This window comes from Mixophyes fleayi, chromosome 3 (assembly GCF_038048845.1).
Source record: "Mixophyes fleayi isolate aMixFle1 chromosome 3, aMixFle1.hap1, whole genome shotgun sequence".
Lineage (NCBI taxonomy): Eukaryota > Metazoa > Chordata > Amphibia > Anura > Limnodynastidae > Mixophyes > Mixophyes fleayi.
In genome coordinates, this window is record NC_134404.1 from 86,694,255 (window position 1) to 86,716,792 (window position 22,538).

The window sequence follows — 22,538 nt, forward strand, 5'->3', positions numbered from 1 at the left end:
TACTGGCGCTTCATTGGCAATGTATTTTTGCAGAGAAGCAGATGAAGAGAGCTTGTTGGCATATGTGAATGATTTTAATTTAATGCATGGCTTTAGAAATTGTACTTCATTACTTAGATGTGCTGATACAATTGGTGGATGCTAATGTGGTGACAGTTTTGTATAATAAACTCATACATAAGAAACACCTTTAACCAAAATGACTTGTTAAGAACCTTCCTAATAAACAATTTATAAGGCTAGGAGAATTACATAAAGTGAAGATTTGTATAAAACAAAAGCAAAGGTGATTTGTGATAAATGTGTAAAATGTGGTTATAAGAAGAGAGGATGTGAAAGAATTGCAGAAGAGGCGAAGCTTATGAAAATGGATGAGTTGAAAGAAGATGAACAAAAATGAGATTGGAGATTGATTGATTATGACTTTTTATAAGCATTCAAGGTTGGTGGGAATTGCTTTATTTGCTGATAAAATGATGGAAGATCTTTAGGGAATATTCACATCTTGTAAATAGAAAAGGCAAGACTATGGGAAATATTTTGCTACAACCAGTTATTAAGAGGGAACCAAAGAGAGTACAAAGATTTCTGGCTAAGCCTTTTACAGGACTTTACCCATGCAGAGCTTGCCATCATTGTAATTTGATTGTTAAAGGTAATGTGGTTACCCACTCTTGTATATGAAGACCATCCAGTCTAAAGGTTTATTTGTAATTCAAAAAAAATCTAATTTAATTGTATAAATATAATATTATTATAATATTTAATATAAGAAATATTATTGTGGAGTCAATATATGGACTCTACTGCTGATTGTATAAAGAGTGACTCAAAGGCTTAATGAACACAGTGGTGAAATTTAACTTCTAAGCCTCATGACAATTCTAGCTAGAAGAATAGAACTTCTCATTCCCAGGGGGACTCTGGTAACTGTCAGAACCTTAGTCCGTGTTCTTCATTTATACACATGTACTTTGCCTTAAACATCTACAGCTAATCAGATCTCCAAACTATGAATATACCACACAGTTGATGACCGCTGCTTTTTACACTGATTGCTTTAACATGTATACATGAGGACTGGAGTCCCATTTCCAAGATACAAGGAACAGAACATTAACTCTCAGCAGGGGAGGGGGGCAGGGAGGCATCTCCCCCCCCCGTCCGGTCCCATAGTGGGCTACCTTGGGCTGGGTCACTGGGCTACCTGCAATTTTTTTCCTTTCAAATGTTCCTAATAGGCTGCTGAGCTGAATCGCGCATCCCTGGGTAAAATTTTACAACCAGCCCCTGACTCTCAGAACAGGAAAACAAAGTATCTGTTGTAATAGTCAGGTTTCATTTATTAAAAATCCGTAGACTTGGGATATTTTGCTTAACCTTTCTGCCACTGATACGTGAGCATTACTACCTATATAGAGTGAATGCTGAGTAACGTGTGCAGCCGATTCTAAAGTATCTCTAACCGTGTGGCTTAACTTGTTTCAGAAGTTATGTGATTTACCAGATGCTTCATGAATTTTGTTTTACCTTATGATTCATACATTTTTTTTAAATTACACTTTATGATTAATGTGCATTTTGCGATTATATATTAATAAGATTTACCTGTTTTCCCAATTACTACCTTACCTTTGATAGACCACTAATAACTGCATCACTGTTCCTCATTCCAAGCTAAAAGGAATTGAATGTTACATTGGGCAAATAATTTTCCTATTGGCTGCAGACACAAGACTTCAAATTAGGGGGAAACGGTTGTATAGAAGACTAGAACTGATGGTGATAATAAAGGAGAATAATGTGTGCTGGCTAAATATGGTTTCCTAATAAACTTGGGAATCTTCATGGGTTGATTATGAGATGTGAGCCTTCATTTACACTTCTGCGGTGATCAGTTGCCACATACCTGGTTGTTCTCCTATATTATTATAAACATTTCATGCAGTGCTAACTGGACTATATATTATTATATTATTGGTGACTATTTAGACTCATGGACACAATCTTGATAGCGGTGGGTGACAATATAATTAAAAACTGGACATTTTCTACAATCTACTACGCGGTCATTAAACATTAATTGGAGGCATTTACTTTATTGTCTTATTGCATGTTTTTAAAGCTATTTTTATTTGACTAAAAGTCCTTGGAGATAATACACTATGTGCCATCTATATATATATATATTATGTTCACGTTCAACTGTTGCATCAATATAAGGATGTCTGAATGAAAGTATCTACGGAAGTAGATGTATGACTGCATGAAAACATCTGCTGTTAAGTAAGCATACATACAAACTGGAGGTATTCACCCTGAAGAATCAGTGTGTTCCACATGTGGTGGTAATTACAGGGTACTGATTGTTATACATATCATTTCCCACAGGGAATTGTTCATACCTATGGTGGTAGCATAAGACATAATAGCTGTGTTTGGATAAGGAGTACCAAACTATACTACGCTGTATGTATTTTTTTTTCTCATTTATTACACATATGGACTTTTCTGTTTGATATTTCTACTTCACCCTTATGGGCGATCACCAGTGAAGAGGGGGAAAAGAAAGTACTTCAGACTTTCTTGGTATTTGAACAAATTTTTAATCTATTATATGTGATATCCATATGTATTTGACTCTATAAGACTAGCGTTGATTTAATTAATCTTTTTGTTAAATGCATACTGAAAGCAATAAAAGTAATTGAATCAGTACATTCCAATTTAAAAGAAAGACTTTATTTAAATAAATAGTCTTCAATGGCCCGAAGACTTGTTCAATAGGGAAAAGCCCTAATTTCTACAAAAACTCTTAATTTTCACTGGCGAAAGGGTTCTTCTTCCATTGTTAAATAAACCCCTAAAACTGACAGAGCAGACCCTTTGTCCCCTCACTCACCTGAATTATTTAAATGCAAGGAATGGGCCAACCTAACAATTAAACAACACAGGTAATTTGTCACACCTGAGGATCTGTCTGTACCCAGGCTGAGTTGTGTATTTGGAGCAGAACTGGTGACATGCAAAAGTGACATGAAAAAAAAAAGGTGGGTGGCTTGATTAAGTTCCTTGGCATGGAATAAAAAGGACTGGTACAGATGGTGGTTGCTCTGAGTTCAGGAGACAAGGGAATAGGAATAGGACTGGAGCAAGATGATAGTCAGATTTAGCAAAGGAGACCAGGCTGGAACCGGATTGCTGTACTGGAATGCAGACTGTACTGTCTGAGCAGGAATAACTGAGAAGAGCGCAGATTGCTGGAAACCAGGTTGGCGTCTAAGGAATCAACCTTGTATTGGCAACAAGTTAGGGCTCCAGGAAGTTCTTTTCTACTAACTGTTATCACCTGAATGGAGGCTGCAGTCAGCTGAGCTGAAGCAGCACTCTGACTGGCTGAGAGGGATCAGGTGACTGTATTCAAGATGGCGGTGCCCAGAAACTGGTTTTGGAGGTAACTCTGGAGTGGAGACAAACTGGGCAGCATCCTGCAGAGAGATCTGAGACCAGCAGAGACTGCAAACTGCTTGGATAGCTAAGAAAAACAGCGAAGGGATATGCAACAGGAGCTGAGAGCCTAATATTAATAAGGGGGTGGGCCACAGTAAAATAGGGAGTGTTTATTCATAACTGCAATTTTATACCTAGACCCAGGAGTCTAAAATCTTTACTAGAGTTGAACAAATTATGGTGCCTTAGTTCTGATTAAACTACATACATAGTACATGGTATAGTCATTGGGTGAGGTAGTTCAACATGTGGGGTACATGCATGATCTGTACCAACATAGCTAGAAATGTTTCCATTCTTTCTTGGAATTCTACTCATGTAGTTGTTCAATGCCCAAAACAGCCCTATACCATGACAGATTCATTACTGTAAATGTGTTTTAAAACCATATGTGTATTAACAGTGTAATGAGCTTGATTTTTTTGTCTGTAGTTTTCATTAGAAAATGAGAAAACAAGTTGAGGAGTAAACTTTAATGAAGGAAATTAAATTTGGACACTGGAAAAGTAGATCACAAATTAGAAATTAAGTGTGTTTCTCAATCTTCTGTGCTGGTTTTATCTTCATGTGGGTAATATATTTATTCCCATTAGAATTACAGTGAAGTTACTATGGCTACAGTTGAATTACTAAATGGCAATTTACTGTGAATTGCTAAAAGAAACACTTTAGCAGTACTGTTCACAAACTTACATTTTCAGTCTGTATAGAAATAAACCGTGTTGGCTTAATTCATTACATACAGCTTACATTTAATGGACATGATTCATTAAGGAAAGTAAGGCACAAAAATGAGTTTGTTTTCTCCTGGTCAAAACCATGTTACAATGCAAGGGTTGCTTATTAGTTTATTATTCTGTACAAAAGTTAAATACTGGCTGTTTTTTCATGTAGCGCACAAATACTTGATAGCTTTATTTTTACACTGGAATTTAAAATTGAGCTAGGACATGCAACAATCATATATCTGCCATCACATTTTACATTTACCTCCCCATCCAATGCAACATGGATTTGCCAAGGTACAAAATTACTTATTTTTTTAGCAACCAATCAGATTCTAGCTGTCATTTTGTAGAATACACTAAATAAATGGAAGCAGGAATCTGATTGGTTGCTGTAGGCAACATCTTCACTTTTCAAGCAGCAAGTGTACATATACCCCTAAGTCTTCCCAATCCTACCCCAACCACACCACACAGCAGAATGCATTGTCTATCATCATCCCAGCTCTATTTAGAGGCTATAAATTCAGCACAATGTCAATTTACAAATATAGTGTAGAATGGCTAAGCAAAAGTGGAAATCAAAGGTTATATAACCAGAACATCACTCTGTTAAAAAAAATAGCCTTTTGCAACGCCAAACTTGATTTGTGCAAAATGTTACCATGTCTTTGCTCATCTCAAATAATGTCAATCCTCCTTCTGAACGGTGTTTATATAATTGTAGGATTCATCTAAAAGTACCTGGCTACGTTTCATGGAATAAACTGCATCCAACTCTACATAGGACCCTCTAGATCAGGTCATAAACGTACATTTGTGTGTATGATACTATAGACCTTAACCTGAAAATATCTGCCAGTTGTTAGAGAGTAGTAGGAGGAGTAGTACAGACAGATGTTGCTTAGCATTTTGCTCTCAGATTTTTGTTTTTAGTATGGATCAATACTACTCTAGCTCTTTACACATTTACCTCCAGTGAGATGCATACTATGATTTGGCAGAGAACGTAGCACTAATAGTCAGCACTGCTGCACTTTTCCATATTATATAAAATATTCATGACAATGTGATGTTCACAGATTAGACTTTGCTACATTGTTTTGCACTGCCTTTCCATTCAATATATGTTGAAGGCAATATTTTAACATGTAAACTACAACATATAACAAAATGGTTAAGGAGAAATTAAATTAAAACAGTTAAGGAGAAATCAGCAAGCATATATGATTTGAAGAGCAGACTGTGCTATTCTGACATTTAAGAAAAAAGTAAAAAATTACAGATCACCTTTATAACACATGTAAATATTTTGGTTTCTGATAGAAATCACTTTAATTCCATATTTAATCCTCATTTATTTTACCCTGCCCATTTATTAAAATGGTGTTTCCAGTGTGTGTGCTACATGTAAAATTCATTTAATATTAAAATTAATTAACCAATTGAAATGAATGAGAAAATCTGCCTGGGACTCCCCTCTTGCTTTAAAAAATAAAAAATAATTAATACATATAAGGAGATTAAAAAGTCATTAATTAGACTCTATTGATCAGCATCAGACCTAGAATTTTTTTTGGGGGGAGGGGGTGTTTACGCATAGCCACACTCTCCTTCGCTCGTTGGTCCTAGACGACCTCGTCTCCTTTCTTCCCAATGTTCGGACCTCTCATCAGCAATTTTAAGGTATGAAGTTTGCTGCTTGTGAGGGAGGGGGGCAATTGGGGGCAATTGCCTCGGTCGCCCTCCTCTGGATCCGCCAGTGCTATTAATGCAAGGAGTGCCCGAAACTCCACTTCATAGTCTGTCAATCTCAACCAGCAAGTGCTGGAGACTCCCTGCTTTCAATGGTTACCGGTAGTCAGCACTAATCAGTAGTAGGGTCATTTTTATGAGGACTTTTCATGATTATCCCCATTTGGAGTATGATGGGTCAGGAGAGAAAAAATAAAAAGTTTATTTTTAAACTATTTCTGTGTATTTACATAGTTTTACTCTTTGTATAATGGCCAAGAGCCTTAGGGACCTGTATCCATTACACTGGGACCGCTGTAGTGGCATTATTGCTGGTCACTACTAAACTATAATGACCTGCAATGATGTCTATATCTCAAACTAGAGTCAAGGAACTATGCATCATATAGCTGACAATTTCCATCATTTACAGTGGGTGCTGGTCGTACTGCAATAATGTTTTTTTTTTATTATTTAAATATTATTTATTAACCATTAGTATGGTTTGTTTATTTTATTTAATGGACGGAGTGGCTCACTTATAAATTTTGTAACCCGTTAGTCAGCTGGAGCAGAATAATACCATAATACTGATACAAACTCCCAAGATTGTCAGCATAGTGCTGGATGCTTCTATTACAGGGAGGGAAGGCAGAAATGCCCCCCCCTCCACATCCTTGTGTGACAACTTTGCCATCCCTGTGTTCCCTGTCTGTATAATTGAGAAGTGGTCCATAAGACCTCCTGGTATATCGAAAAAAGTCTTAATAAACACACATTTTTGAACAAACTACACAAAACAGTCTGCCACCTACTCCACTCCTTCAAATACACTTACACTGTGAACATTGAATAATTCAGGTCCCTTATCTGTGTGGAGATTATATGTATTCCCCCTGTTTGCGTGAAATTATTCTGATTGATGATCTGAAAGTATATATCAATGTTTCTTACAAGTAAAATAATGAATTATGTATAAAATATATAAGTAATAATTTCTGATTTAAGCATCCGTAAAACAGAGGCTACCGAAAATAGATATGGACAATATATTTTGGTCATAGTTTGTCTAACTTGTACTTGGTTTTACACAGTCAATGAAATATATTAATAATTTGTTAAAAACAGCTATAATGAAATGCAAAGCAGCCCCAAAAGGCCCATGTTCAATGAAGAGTCTATTCTAGTGTTCAATATACATACTGATAGACATTAAGGAGAGCAAAGCAAAAAAATGTATTAAGTTTGATCCTGGACAGACCATGTTACAATGCAAGGGGTGCACATTAAGTTATTATTTTGCACATAAGAAAAATACTGGCTGCTTTTCCATATAGCACACAAATACTTGATAGTTTTATTTTGTACACTGAAATTTAAAATTGATGTAGAACATGCCGTACCCCAACTATAATCTGTCCCCACATTTTAAATTGACCTCCCCTTCCAAAGCAACATGGTTTTGCCAAGGTACAAATGTTCTCCTTTTGTTTACTTTGCTCTCATTAATGACTCAGGCCCCTAATGTCAAATGTACAAAAAAATCCATTATATGCAGTGTATATCCTGAAATTTCTCCTGACTATATAATGCAAAACCCTACAACTCTGTTGGCTATCTGTGTAGACCCTTCAAATCTATTTACAATTTATACCTCAGATCTCTACTGCTAATATAATGTATATGTCATCTCTAGTGGCTTTATAATGCATACTTGACAGTTGTTCAAATTGTTGAGCCAATGTTTCTTCAGTGCTGCATCCCTCCTCCACTGATCTCAGGATTCCTAATTGATCCAAAGCTCCAGGAAGCAGACATGCAGGGATTAAGATGCACTTTAGAGGAAGAGTGGCTCTCAGTTTTGGTGATAGTGCTAGTGTAAAGCTTTTTTTTCAGGGGGTGGGGGCTTCTGAGAGTTTTTTGTGCTAGTGTTTGGACATGCAGGCTGATGTAATACTTTTTTTGTTGGGTCATGGGGGCTAGTGTAAGGCCTTTGCTTCAGTAAATACCCTCTATGGACAAAAGTATTTGGCCACACCTGTTGATTATTGAATTGCCAGAAGTGTACAAAATCAAGCACTTAGCCATTCAGTCTCCATTTGCAAACATTTGTGATACAATATCAGTAATTCTGAAGAGCTCAGTGACTTCAAGCGTGGTACTGTGATAGGATGCCACTTTTGCAATAAGATGGTTCGGGAAATTTCATCTCTGCTGGATACTCCACAATCAATTGTAAGTGATATTATTAGAAAATGGAAGCTTTTAGGAACAACAACAACTCAGTCACAAAGTTGAAGACCACATAAAATCACAGAGTGGGGTCAAAGACTGCTATGGTGCATGGTGCGTAAAAGTTGCCAATGCTCTGTTGATTCCATAGCTGAAGAGTTCTGAACTTCCACTGGCATTAATGTAAGCACAAAAACTGTGCAGCGGGAGCTTAATGGAATTGGTTTCCATGGCTGTGCAGCTGCATGCAAGCCTCATATCACCAACACCAATATCTATCCATTGGATTCTCAGCCGCTCTGTAGTGCTTATATATATATATATATATATATATATATATATATATATATATTATACATACATATATATATATATATGGAGGTCCCACAGCTCACACTCTGTCAAGTATAATGGAACAACTGTAATCTGATCTCTTCCTGTCTGACTGTTATTATTATACTGCTGAACTGGTCATGTTACATTATAGTAAAGCTAATAACATGCCTTTAATACTCACCTTTAGACCCCTCCTTCTTTTTACTGTACATTGAAGAATAGAAAATGATTACTGTGGTAAACAGATCATATTCCACCTAATTTACCTAAATTTATCTTAATCTCGCGGAATGGTTAACCAATGTCCGACAGCTGTAAAACAAAAAAATAAATAGCAAAGGGTTAGAAATATTTAAGCGTAGAGACAGAACACATAGGAGCTTGTGATTTGCATTTGCAGCCTGACTGTAATCTGGAAAGGACACATACATGAATTAGCTCATTTACTGCATCTGTTCAATCGGACGCATCTCAAGATGTGCCCAGCTGTACATCAGTAGCGTATGTGCCAAATTTATGCCAGAAGCAACAATTGTGTATACTTGTGCACTAAGGTAACATAGAGAAAGTATAAAGATGTAATGAAGTGTAATTTACAAGAGAGTATATTATCTTGTTATCAATAAATGCAAGCTGCATTTACAAAATAAAATATCATTAAATACAAATTAAACACAATTTAAATTCAATTATCTGTTGTCTTACACTCTAACTATGAAATGGGAATCTTCTCTCCTGCCACAGTCCAAATGGAAATGACAAATAACATGACATCATATAATATAGCAGCACACTTATGAATTATGTTCAGGTAGAGGGGTCAGTCTGTAATCAGCCAATTAGGAGCAGCTAGTTAAGGTGTCTTGTTGCACCAGCACTGACAAAAGATATGCCTCCTGACAGGTGTATATAGGTCTACTTGCGTCGCAATTATGTGAACACACCTTTTCTGTTACACATTATGGAAATGCATATTTTACAAGCAAAAAAAGATGTACTCTACGTCCAACTCTACATGAGCCCCATACTGTACTCTGTTAAAGATGGATGTAGCTAATGGGTACGTGGTGGTGATAGTTTACACCTACAAAATATAACACTGTTTGCTTTAATAAATTAGGTGCACAGCTATATTTTCATCTTCTAAGGCAAATAATGATCTCTGTTGGAAATAAAGCCTAAGTTGAAAAGAAAGCAATATGAGGAAGTTGTCACTTATTAAACAGTGGGAGTTATTGGCAAGAAGTGAGTGTTCCAGTAAGATAAGGAATTTGCTCTAGTTACACAGTAGTCGTGACAAAGCCTCATAGATAACAAATTTAACGGTAACTTTTTCAATAGGTAGATTTTTTATGTCCTTAGGTGGATATATAAACTTGAAGAATGGCTAGAACGTAAAGCATTAATTGCTTGTATATACAGTAATGTTCATTTTTAACAATGCAATATTAGTTTGCTAGCTAATTGTAACACGTTTATTTTTTTCATATAAAACCACCTTTGTCAATGCTTATGTTCCATAAATTATGTGATCAGCTGTACAATATTTACTTTGACAGGTTGTAGCACAATCCCCGCTGGAAATATTGTAGGTTATAGATACATGCATTGCACTATCCCTAGGGAGACCAATTCATACAAGATGCTAAGCTGTATCACTCATGTTCTTAAAGAGATTCTCATTATCATCTTTTGCTTGCTGGTAGATTATATATTAATAATAAACTTTGATTCACAAACCCCTGGCATTAGTATTTCTCAAGTGGCTTTTATTTCTCAGCCTCGCACAATGAGCATGTCACTGCAAAAGGGGCATTTACATCATGTTTTATGTCAAATACTTTGCTTCTGTTTACTCTAATAATGCTTAGTGCTTTTTACTTGTTCGGTATGAAACGGTTCATGAAGTTCATATATTATCCATCTCTCTTGTATGGTACTGCTTTGACTACTGCATGAGACCTCTTATAAATGAAATCTCATAGGAGAATGTAAGCTCTCACGTGCAGGGTCCTCTTCATCTTATGTCTCATGCCTGTGTCTCTTTTACGACCTTGTTGTTATCTTAAGCTGAGTCCTCCGCTTCCTCATGTTATTATTGTTAGCCCATACCAACCATGGAGGCATTATTATGCTTAATAGTATTCATATCACTGTTATCATCTGTATTTGCCATTATGTTTATTGTACTCATGTTTTTAATATCTGTAAAATGATTGTCCGATGCTAAGGAATCTGTACTGCCTTATAAATAATTGATGATGAGGATGATGATGATCTGTGTACTTCGTGTGTGAGTTTAAGTTTCTATTCACCATTAGTGATGATCTTTTGGAAGAAAATCTTGATGCATTAGATCCGCTGCAGAATTGGTAGCGCTATTTAAATTGATGATGATGGCGGCTGTAGATTCATTTTGACTGGTGTATTAAGCATTCTCATTCCACCTGTGTTTTTACAATGGGAACAGTTTAGAATACATCTATAAATGGACATACAAATAAATAATCTAATTATGAAACGGTTATTAATAAATGTCAATATTAATGGTTATAACAACATGATGCTTAAATTGTGACCTGTACACCAAAATTGTTAATTAAGAATGTTGATGATATTGTAATAGATTGACTTATGATTCCAGCTTTAAAGAACATGTTATTCTTTTTAGCGCTACCAGTGAAGTATTACCTGGGAGAAACACTGAAAAGTGGACAAGCATATCCACGGTTCTCCTTACTTTGTACTTTTGTATGAAAAATTAAAGTCGTCTCTCAAACATCGTCATAGCCCGGAAAATGTCTCTAATTGTAATGTTTGTCTGGTTTTTCCTTTCTTTCAGCTATTTGAATTCATGAATTTTCTGGCAGAGAATTTCATATTCTGTTACATGGGACTGGCTCTGTTTACCTTCCAGAATCACATCTTTAATGCTCTCTTTATATTTGGAGCATTCGTATCCTTTTCTAAACATATTGGCAAGTCATATATTACACTCTTGTAAGTCGAGACCAGAGGTTTAAACCAGAGACATAATCCGAAGTTTCAACATGAATACTAAACATATTTTATTGAAATGTAATTAGATCTGGGTGGATTTCTTTTCAGATTTTGACAGGTTTGTCAGGTTTGATATTGTTTAATATGCGCCAGCTCTTTGATTAAAACCTGACCACATGCGTATGGAATTAAACACAGATTACGTCTTTAATGTTTTGTGATGAAGGGAAGTATTGTAGCTTTGTAGCATTATGTAAATGTCATTCATTATCTTTATAGCAATATTCTAGCCAGCGGTTGCTTTCCTTTACTGCGTATTTTGAATATAGATGCACCATGATATAATTCACAGAGAGATCTGCAAAATGCAGCCTAAATGAAACACTCTGCTTTTTTAACACAATGCTGCAAGAAGAATACTTGAATAGGCCATAGAAACCAGATATTATACATTCATTAGTATGCTTTCACTATACTGGTAAAAACTTAAATTTGATTGGTTGCTATGGGCTACATTTCGTTTTGCACAGTATCAGTGAATATGTAGCCAAGTCAGTGTTTAGTCATCAGCAGACGTAACCTACACAAATCACAACTAAACTCAGAAATGTTCATAGATAACGCAGGTAAAATGCATTGTTCTGTGGTACCCTGACTCTCCACTACATCTGCGGGAGCAAAGAATTAGAAGACACAATCTCTACATGGTGGCCATGCCCTCAGGTGATGTTGATCTGGAAGGAAGTTGAGTACCTTCTGACAGACTTTAATATGCTTTGACTTTGACAGCCTGGGAGTAAATTTATCAAGCTGAAGGTTTGAAAAAGTGGAGATGTTGCCTATAGCAACCAATCAAATTCTTGTTATTTATTTAGTACATTCTACAAAATGACAGCTAGAATCTGATTGGTTGCTATAGGCAACATCTCCACTTTTTCAAACCCGCAGATTCACAAACTTACCCCCTGCCCTGCTTTGCTGAACGAGCCAATCAGCGGTGTGAGTAAACACTACATATATATTTATTACCCATATCTTCTTGTGGTTAAGGCTGTTTTTTTATGTCTGCTTTGTAGGTCATGTGCCTTGTTTAACAAACATTGGTAAATTTTTCATTTTTTTCAGATATGATACTTTATACTACTACTGGTTGATTGAAGTGACCATGGTACACTAATGACTTTGACTATTGTTTTTATTATGCCATTCGCACTCCAAAAAGTAAACAGCTGTACTGTCATTCTGCCCTGGGTACATTGGGATTTTCATCTTTATCAACACAGTCCTGCAAATGTGTACTTCATAAATCACCCTATCATTAATAATTGCTTCTGATCGTGCAGTGGTAATTGATATTTTAGTAAACACTAACCAGATTTGCAAATTTTGTATATTTAGAATTCCGTCATTCATAATATTGAAGATGACTGGTTTGTGCTTTTGTATGTCTGCATATATGTACACTATCAGTACGCAGTCTGTAGTCACTGTAAGTTCATTTTTAGCTGGCTTCTTTTGAATTATATGTTCACTGATACTTTTCAACCTTAATTGAAAATATACAGATATCAGTTTTTGTAGCAAGAGCTTGTAACATATATCCCCTTACATTTTTCCTGAACTTGGGGCGAAAAAAAAGAATTTCTTGGAATTTTCAGCACATGATGATGTTTTCAGGTGAGAGCAAAGTGAACCATAAATGTACTTATTTGCCACTGTGGCTGCACATCATTTACAGTTAACATGTCAACCCATTACTCTTCGAAATGTTATATAAAACATACAATATAATACAATATGTATGCTATGTATGTATATATATATATATATATATATATATATATATATATATATATATATATATATATATTTATTCCCATATAGACTATGATGGATTAAGAGAGATTATTTTATTTTTAATAATTAATAATTTCATTCTGTTAAGTTTACAAACTTGTGTGTGATATTTACATATTTTTATAATGGGTTAGGGTCTTAGGGAACTGTGTCTAGTAAACTAGAACCACTGGGGTGGTAAAATTGCCACTATATGATTTCTAATCTTGTTCATGAACACTATGACATGGGTACATGGTGATGAGTACATGGTTGGCCAGAGATAAATAATTCCACATCTGTCCCTGGGTACATTGTCTAGCCACATGACTTGGCCAGTGTGTACTATGTTTTCAACAGCATATTGTATTGAAAAGTAATAGTCTGACATGTGCTCAGGTTAGGTAAAGGTCAGTTAGATTTAAACCCTAAGGGGTAAATTTATCAGGCTGCGATTTTCCGGTGGGTTTAAAAAGTGGAGATGTTGCCTATAGAAACCAATCAGATTCTGTCTACTATTTTGTAGAATGTACTACATAAAATATAACTAAAATCTGATTGGTTGCTGTAGGCAACATCTCTACTTTTCAAACTCGAGGGAAATTTGCAGATTTATAAATTTAGCCTAAATGTTTGCTAGTGTTCTTTTTTTTCCATAGAGCTACACAGACTAATTTCATGTATTCTCCTTGCTCAGCTTTGTGTTTATTAAACTCCTCCTTCATAAAACTCATTTGCATAACCCTGCATTTGTATTGCAGCAGTGCTCTTGCGTTCACTTTGATCATAAGCAGGGCATCCTCTGTTTGTTATTCTTGATAAGTAAAGTTGTTCTGATAAACATGAAAATATTTGATAATGTAAAACAAATAAGAAATAAATAGTGGCAAGGTAGCCTACAAAGTAAAAAAGAATATAAAAAATGAATGAAATGGGTCTATAGTAGTAATGCTCAGTTTTTAGCATAATAGATAATACATTTCCATTGGAAGATATTATATTTTTGCTATAGCACTGAATCACTATCTAGAACTTCATATTTCCTGTTTCACAGTATCAACTTTTTTGAACTTTATAATTACTGCATGTTCGTTTGTTGACCTCTCTGATCTAAAGAATAATTCCCTGTTCCAACTTTTTACAGATGTATATTGGTATATTTAGGAGAATATCACATACATAAAAACCAGGGGCGCCGAGAGGGAGGGGGGCAGGTACTAATTGCCGGTTCCCGGGCATGCCAAGGGGCCCGGGCCCGCACTGCAGACAACAAGCTTTTTTTTTTTTGTGTTTCCCCCATTCCCCCGACTAGAATGTGGCGGAGCTATTCGGGATGCCCCTGTCAGTGTCAGGCTGTCTCTGAACTAATGGAGACCGGCAGCCAAGCAACAAATCAGACTGCTGCCAGGCTGCCTGTCATTTCAGAGCACGGCCGTGGAGCTATCAGCCTCTGGAGATGAGGTGAGTGCAGAGGACTGGGGGGTGGGTTGTTATAGCCTCGCTTTGTGTATATATGTGGAATTGTGTGTATGCATATGGCAGTATGTATGTGTATGGAATTATGTATGTGTGACATTTTGTATGTGTACATGGCATTGTCTGTGTATGTATATGGCTATGTGTGTGTATGTATATGGCATTGTGCATGTATGCATATGGCTGTCACAGACGTGACCTTAGTCCCTGCAAGTATTGGCACTACTACACCAGGAGGCGCGGAGTCTAACACGCCGCTGGTGTTCACCAGGGACCCCCGCAAGGAAGTTTGGACTTAGCGGCAACGACGTGCAGGTCGCGGCCCTCCCAGGTAGCTACTTGCGAGATATAGAGAAACACGTAGTCAAACAGGCAGAGTCAGGAACCAACCGGGCAGATGAGGTACCGAATCAGGAGACAGAGAATGGTCAGCAGGCTGAGGTCAAAACCAGAATATCAGGATGGAACAAAGGGAGAATCCGAAAGCGAGGTCAGGAAGCCGGGTCAAAACACAGGAGACAAGAACACTATACTGCACAGCTGGAGACTAGACAAACCAGTTGCTCTGGCACCCTAATGGTGTCAGAGCAGGCTTTAAATAGGAAGCAGTAACTCCTCATTGGTGGGCAGTGGATCGGCGGTCAGCTGTTCTGACCGCTGACAGGAAACTGGAAAGCGCGTCCCGTTGCTATGGCGACGGGCGCGCCTGCGCACCGCGTCGCCGGAAGACGCGTCCCCGTTGCTTAGCAACGGGGCGTTCAGAAGACGGACGTCCGTCCCTGCCCGAGGAGGAGGCGCAGGGACGGCGTCTGACAGTACCCCTCTCCTTACAATTGGGGGAATCACTAGGTGCAGAACGATGTTTAAGGAAGTCTGCCAGTAGTCTAGGGGCATGCAAATCTTCTTTAAAGTCCCAAGATCTCTCCTCTAGGCCGAAGCCTTTCCAGTGTACTAGGTATTGGAAACGACCTCGAACTTTGCGTTCAGCAAGAACTTGGCTAATTTCATATTCATTGCCCATAGTAGTGGAAATAGCCTGAGGAACAGTAGAGGTATGAACAAATTTGTTTAGGACCAGCGGTTTGAGGAGAGAAATATGAAAGGTGTTATGAATCTTCATCTGTGGAGGGAGTTGGAGTCGAACCGTAACTGGATTAATTACTTGAGTTACTGGAAAAGGTCCAATGAAACGAGGTGCAAGTTTCATGGAAGGAACCCGTAATCTTAGATTCCTGGTGGACAGCCACACTTTGTCCCCCACTTGGAGAGCCGGCACAACTCTTCTATGATGATCAGCAGAAGTATTATAATGCCGTCCAGATTTCAGAAGGTTCTCTTTGGTGGTAACCCATAACTTAGCCATATCTTGAGTCATGGCATGGGCGGCAGGAACCGTGGAGGAGGTGGAAGAGAACGTGGGGAGGGTAGGATGAGTCCCATACACAGTGAAGAAAGGAGAAAACCCAGAAGAACAATGGACATGATTGTTGTGTGTGAACTCGGCCCAAGGTAGCAGAAGACTCCAATTAGACTGGTTATGAGATAAGAAACATCGAAGGAACGCCTCTAGATCTTGGTTTACTCGCTCCGTCTGGCCGTTCGTCTGGGGATGATATCCAGAGGAGAGCTTGAGAGTAATACCTATATCTTTGCAGAAGGCTCTCCAGAAGCGAGACACGAACTGGACGCCTCGGTCAGAGATTATTTCCAGAGGACACCCGTGGAGACGAAAAATCTCTTTGATGAAGACTTGTGCCAATTTGGATGCAGATGGAAGGCCTTTTAGAGGAACGAAATGAGCCATTTTAGAGAACCGGTCTACTGTGACCCAAATGGTGTCAAAGCCGCTACTGGGTGGCAAATCAGTAATAAAATCCATCGAGATGCTGGACCATGGACGATCAGGAATCGGAAGAGGCTGTAGCAATCCAGCGGGAGATTGTCTAGGCACTTTATTCTGGGCACAAATAGAGCATGAGGCTACAAACTCTTGGACATCCGTACGGGCAGTTGGCCACCAGTAATGTCGTGATAACAGCGAGAGAGTCTTTTCAGTGCCAGCATGACCGGCAAACCTAGAGGCATGAGACCAGCGTAACGCCTTTACGCGTAGATGTGGTTCTAGGAAAGAACAACCCACAGGAGGAGTACGGGTGATGGCTACAATACAGGAGGGTTCAAACACTGGTGGAGGTACAGTAGTGGTTGAAGAATCGGAGACATCAAAAGAGCGGGAGAGGGCATCAGCTTTGGAATTGAGATAACCAGCACGATAAGTAAGAATGAGATTAAAGCGGGCAAAGAATGAGGACCATCTGGCTTGCCGGGGATTGAGACACCGAGCATCCCGGAGATAGATGAGGTTCTTGTGGTCGGTGAATACCGTAACTGGATGACGTGCCCCCTCTAGAAGATGACGCCATTCTTCAAGCGCAGACTTCACCGCCAATAACTCTTTATCCCCTATACCGTAGTTAGATTCGGAGGAAGTGAACCTCCTAGAAAAGAACCCACATGGCAGTAGTCCCCCTGAAATGGTCTCTTGTGAAAGAACTGCCCCGACTCCTACTGCAGAGGCATCCACTTCTACCAGGAATGGTTTATCTTGATCCGGTTGAACAAGCACAGAGGCGGAAGAAATCGCTTTCTTGAGTGCTTCGAAGGCGTCGATGGCCTCTGAGGACCAAACATGAGGATTAGCAGTTTTCTTAGTCAGAGCGGTAATTGGTGTGATGATAGAAGAAAACTGTGGAATGAACTGCCGGTAATAGTTGGCGAAGCCAATGAATCTCTGGGTAGCTTTCAGACCCATAGGTCTAGGCCATTTGAGGATGGCAGATAGCTTGGCCGGATCCATCTGTAGACCGGAACCTGACACGATGTAGCCCAGGAAAGGAATCTGTGGCTTCTCAAAAACACATTTCTCAAGCTTACAATATAACTTATTGGCTCGTAGACGAGACAGAACCTCTCTTACATGATCACGATGACTGGCCAAGTCTGAAGAAAAGATTAAGATGTCATCCAGATAAGCTACTACAGAGATGTAGAGGAGGTCTTGGAAAATCTCATTAATAAAAGATTGGAAAACAGCGGGGGCATTGCACAACCCGAAGGGCATGACTAGGTATTCGAAGTGGCCTTCTTTAGTACAGAATGCAGTCTTCCACTCGTCTCCTGAGCGTATACGGATGAGGTTATACGCCCCCCGCAGGTCTAGTTTAGTAAAGACCTTGGATCCAGCGATTCTATCAAAGAGCTCAGAGATGAGAGGTAACGGGTATCTGTTCTTTATGGTGATTGCATTCAAACGCCGGTAGTCAATACACGGCCGTAGGGAACCGTCTTTCTTCTTGACGAAGAAAAATCCCGCGCCCGCGGGAGAGGAGGATTTCCTAATAAAGCCACGTTGAAGATTCTCTGAGATATAGGTGGTCATAGCAGTGTTCTCAGGGAGAGATAAGGGATAGATTCTGCCCTTTGGAAGAGGTTTATCAGGTAGTAGTTCGATGGAGCAATCCCAGGGCCGATGGGGGGGGCAGGATCTCGGCTGCAGCTTTGCAGAACACATCTTGATAAGCAATATATGAACGTGGTAATTCAACGTGTGGAGATATCAGATGACAAGGTAGAGAGGTCTGACCAGGTTTCAGACCAGACAGGCAGGACTTAAAACATTGTGGGCCCCAAGAAGTAACCATCGCACGATTCCAATCAAATTGGGGTGAATGAAGCTTGAGCCAAGGTAATCCTAGAATGACGGTGTTGACAGAACGAGGAAGAACCAGGAACTCTATGACTTCAGAATGTAGCACCCCTACCGTCAGCCGAACAGGAACGCAGGTGTGAGAAACAGACCCGTTGGAGATCCGATTCCCATCTACCGCGGTGAGGAATAACGGCTGAGGCAATTTGATAGTAGCTAATTGGAGTTGCGATGCCAGAGTGGCAGAGATGAAATTTCCGGCAGAGCCGGAATCCACAAAGGCTAAGGTCTCAAAGGGGCCGACAGATGTATGCAAGGAGATGGGCATGAGGCAGTCATTGTTAGAAATGTTGTAGGGAGTAATAACTCCAACTCCTAAATCGGCCTCCCTTCCACCGATTAGGAGGGGGCGTTTCCCGGTCTCTTGGTACAAGATGAGATGGTATGACCAGGATCTCCACAATACAGACATAGGTTTTGCTTGAAGCGACGTTGACGTTCCTCGGCGGACAGCCGGGAACGGCCGATTTGCATCGGTTCTTCATGAAGAACCGGGTTTTGAAACATGGGAGCAAGGCGAGTAGAGGACCGTCTGGAAGTGGCACGTTCCTGAGTACGCTCACGGAAACGTAGATCAATGCGGTTGCATAAAGAAATCAGGGAATCCAAATCAGCGGGAAGCTCACGGGAAGTTAACTCGTCTTTAACTCGGTCTGAGAGTCCTTGCCAAAAGGTTGCTACCAAGGCTTCGTTATTCCAACTGAGCTCAGAGGACAGAGTGTGGAATTCTATAGCATACTGCCCGACGGTCAGGGATCCCTGGCGGAGGTTAAGAAGACTGGAGGCAGCCGAGGAGATGCGTCCGGGCTCATCAAAAACCTTGCGGAAGGTTTCAATGAAGGTGGTGACGTTGGACAGCATAGGGTCGTCTCGCTCCCACAGGGGGGAGGCCCAAGCAAGGGCTTGTCCGGATAATAAGGACATAATAAATGCCACCTTAATGCGTTCGGAGGAAAAAGATGCAGGATTACACTCGAAATGGATAAGGCACTGATTAAGGAATCCTCTGCATTTTTTAGGCTCAAAAAATTGTCCGGTGGAGAGAGTCTCAGGGTTGTTGAGGAAACCACTGCAGGAGAGGAAGGGGTGGCGGCGCCAGCCGCGGTAGTCACGGCAACGTTTTGAGCAGAAGCCATGGAGACCTGGAGGGTCTCAAGACGAGTTGCGACTCCTTGGATACAGTGAAGTAACTGTGCCTGCTCCGCTTCTTGCTTCTCCACCCTATGAGCCAAGTGGAGTAGAAGGTCACGTGCAGAGGGCTCATTAGCAGAATCGGTTGACATGGCCAGAGCAAACTGTCACAGACGTGACCTTAGTACCTGCAAGTATTGGCACTACTACACCAGGAGGCGCGGAGTCTAACACGCCGCTGGTGTTCACCAGGGACCCCCGCAAGGAAGTTTGGACTTAGCGGCAACGACGTGCAGGTCGCGGCCCTCCCAGGTAGCTACTTGCGAGATATAGAGAAACACGTAGTCAAACAGGCAGAGTCAGGAACCAACCGGGCAGATGAGGTACCGAATCAGGAGACAGAGAATGGTCAGCAGGCTGAGGTCAAAACCAGAATATCAGGATGGAACAAAGGGAGAATCCGAAAGCGAGGTCAGGAAGCCGGGTCAAAACACAGGAGACAAGAACACTATACTGCACAGCTGGAGACTAGACAAACCAGTTGCTCTGGCACCCTAATGGTGTCAGAGCAGGCTTTAAATAGGAAGCAGTAACTCCTCATTGGTGGGCAGTGGATCGGCGGTCAGCTGTTCTGACCGCCGACAGGAAACTGGAAAGCGCGTCCCGTTGCTATGGCGACGGGCGCGCCTGCGCACCACGTCGCCGGAAGACGCGTCCCCGTTGCTTAGCAACGGGGCGTTCAGAAGACGGACGTTCGTCCCTGCCCGAGGAGGAGGCGCAGGGACGGCGTCTGACAATGGCATTGTGCATGTATGCATATTGCATTGTGCATGTAGGTATATGGCTTTGTGGCATTGTGTGCTTGTGTATGTATATGGCATTGTGGCATTGTGTACGTGTGTATGTATATGGCATTGTGCGCGTGTGTGATGTGTCTGAGGGGGTGATGTGGTGTGTCTGTAGGGTGACGTGATGTTTCTTGGGGGGTGACATGGTGTGTCTGGGGGTTGACATGATGTGTGATGTGGCAGGAGGTGGCATGATGTAGTTTAGGGGTGGCATGATGTGGTTGGGGAGGGTGTGATAAATGTAATATTTTATTAGAATGTTTGTATTATATACTGCGTGATCTGTGCTGTGTCCGGTGTTCACTTGTTACTCGCTTTTTTCATTTTTATATTTTCCAACAGCTCCCAACATACCAGGATTATTATTATTATCATTTATTTGTTAGGCGCCACAAGATTTCCGCAGCGCCGTACACAAAGCAACAGTAGACTATACAGGGTGAGACACTGCAGAACAATAAACAAAAATACCAATGCTTCAGAAACTCCAGGCAGGTTAATGCAGTAGAGGCGGAGTAGAAGAACAGGTGTGGAGACAAGAGGGAAGAAGGCCCTGCTCATACGAGCTTACATCCTAAGGGTGGGTGAAACGAAACAGACACAATAGGAGGAAGTGTGGGAAGAAGGACTGGGAGGAGAGAGGGTAGAACGTTAGGAGAAGATGCGGGGTTAGGTAGAAGGTTGGTAGGCTTTTTGAAGGAGCACAGATTAGGAGAGAGACGGATGGAGCGAGGGAGGTCGTTCCAGTGAAGGGGGGCAGCACGGGAGAAGTCTTGGATTCTGGATTGGGAAGTGGTGATAAGAGTGGAGGAGAGGCGGCGGTCATTGGCTGAGCGTAGAGAGCGGGCAGGAGTGTGAATGGAGAGGAGGTTAGAGATATAAGGGGCCGTAGACTGAGAGAGAGCCTTGTACGTGGTGGTAAGAAGTTTGAAAAGGATTCTGTAGGGGAAAGGGAGCCAGTGTAAGGCAAGGCAGAGAGGAGAGGCAGAGAGGGGAGGCTGCAAGAAAGGAAGATGAGTCTTGCAGCCGCATTGAGTATAGAGCGGAGGGGTGTGAGGTGGGAGTGGGGGAGGCCAGTAAGGAGGAGGTTGCAGTAATCAAGGCGGGAGATGATGAGTGCGTGTATGATAGTTTTGGTGGCATCCTGAGAGAGGAAGGGACGGATGCGGGCAATGTTGCGGAGTTGGAAGCAACAGGCTTGGGCGAGGGATTGAATGTGGGGGGCAAAAGAGAGAGAGGAGTCAAGAGTGACCCCAAGGCAGCGGAGTTGGGTGACAGAGGAGATGGTGGAGTTGTTAACAACGATAGGGAGGTCTTGGTGGGAAGGGAGTCTAGGCGGGGGAAAGACAATGAGTTCAGTTTTAGAGATGTTAATTTTAAGAAAGCGTGAGGACATCCAAGAGGTGATGGCTGAGAGGCAGTCAGATACACGAGAGAGGAGGGAGGAGGAAAGATCAGGAGAAGATATGTAGAGTTGAATGTCATCAGCATAGAGGTGATACTGAAGACCGAAAGAGGAGATGAGAGCGCCAAGGGAGGAAGTGTAGAGCGAAAAGAGTAGAGGGCCCAGAACAAAGCCTTGAGGGACTCCAATAGGGAGAGGGGAGGGGGTGGAAGAAGAACCAGACGTGGATACAGAGAAAGAGCAGTTAGCAAGGTATGAGGTGAACCAGGCATGGACAGAACCAGAAAGGCAGATAGAGAGAAGAGTTTGAAGCAGGAGGGGGTGATCTACGGTGTCGAGGCTGCGGAGAGGTCGAGGAGGATGAGTAGGGAGAAGCGACCCTTTGCTTTGGCTGATAGGAGATCATTTGTAACTTTGACCAAGGCAGTTTCAGTGGAGTGGAGGGGGCGATAGCCAGATTGGAGGGGGTCGAGGAGGGAGTTGACCGAGAGGTGTCTGGTGAGGCGGCTGCAGACAATATGCTTGAGTAATTTGGAGGC

General features: G+C 40.8%; 1 protein-coding gene across 3 annotated transcripts in view; it reads left to right on the forward strand.

Moving 5' to 3' along the window:
• The window catches only part of SLC9A9 (solute carrier family 9 member A9), a 650,964-nt gene that overhangs the window by 344,962 nt on the left and 283,464 nt on the right, over window positions 1-22,538 (forward strand). For all 3 annotated transcript variants that reach the window (XM_075201923.1, XM_075201922.1, XM_075201924.1), the window contains exons 10-11: window positions 11,380-11,493; window positions 13,103-13,214. In XM_075201923.1, coding sequence (XP_075058024.1) covers window positions 11,380-11,493; window positions 13,103-13,214 — 226 coding nt within the window. The remainder of the gene's footprint in view (window positions 1-11,379; window positions 11,494-13,102; window positions 13,215-22,538) is intronic.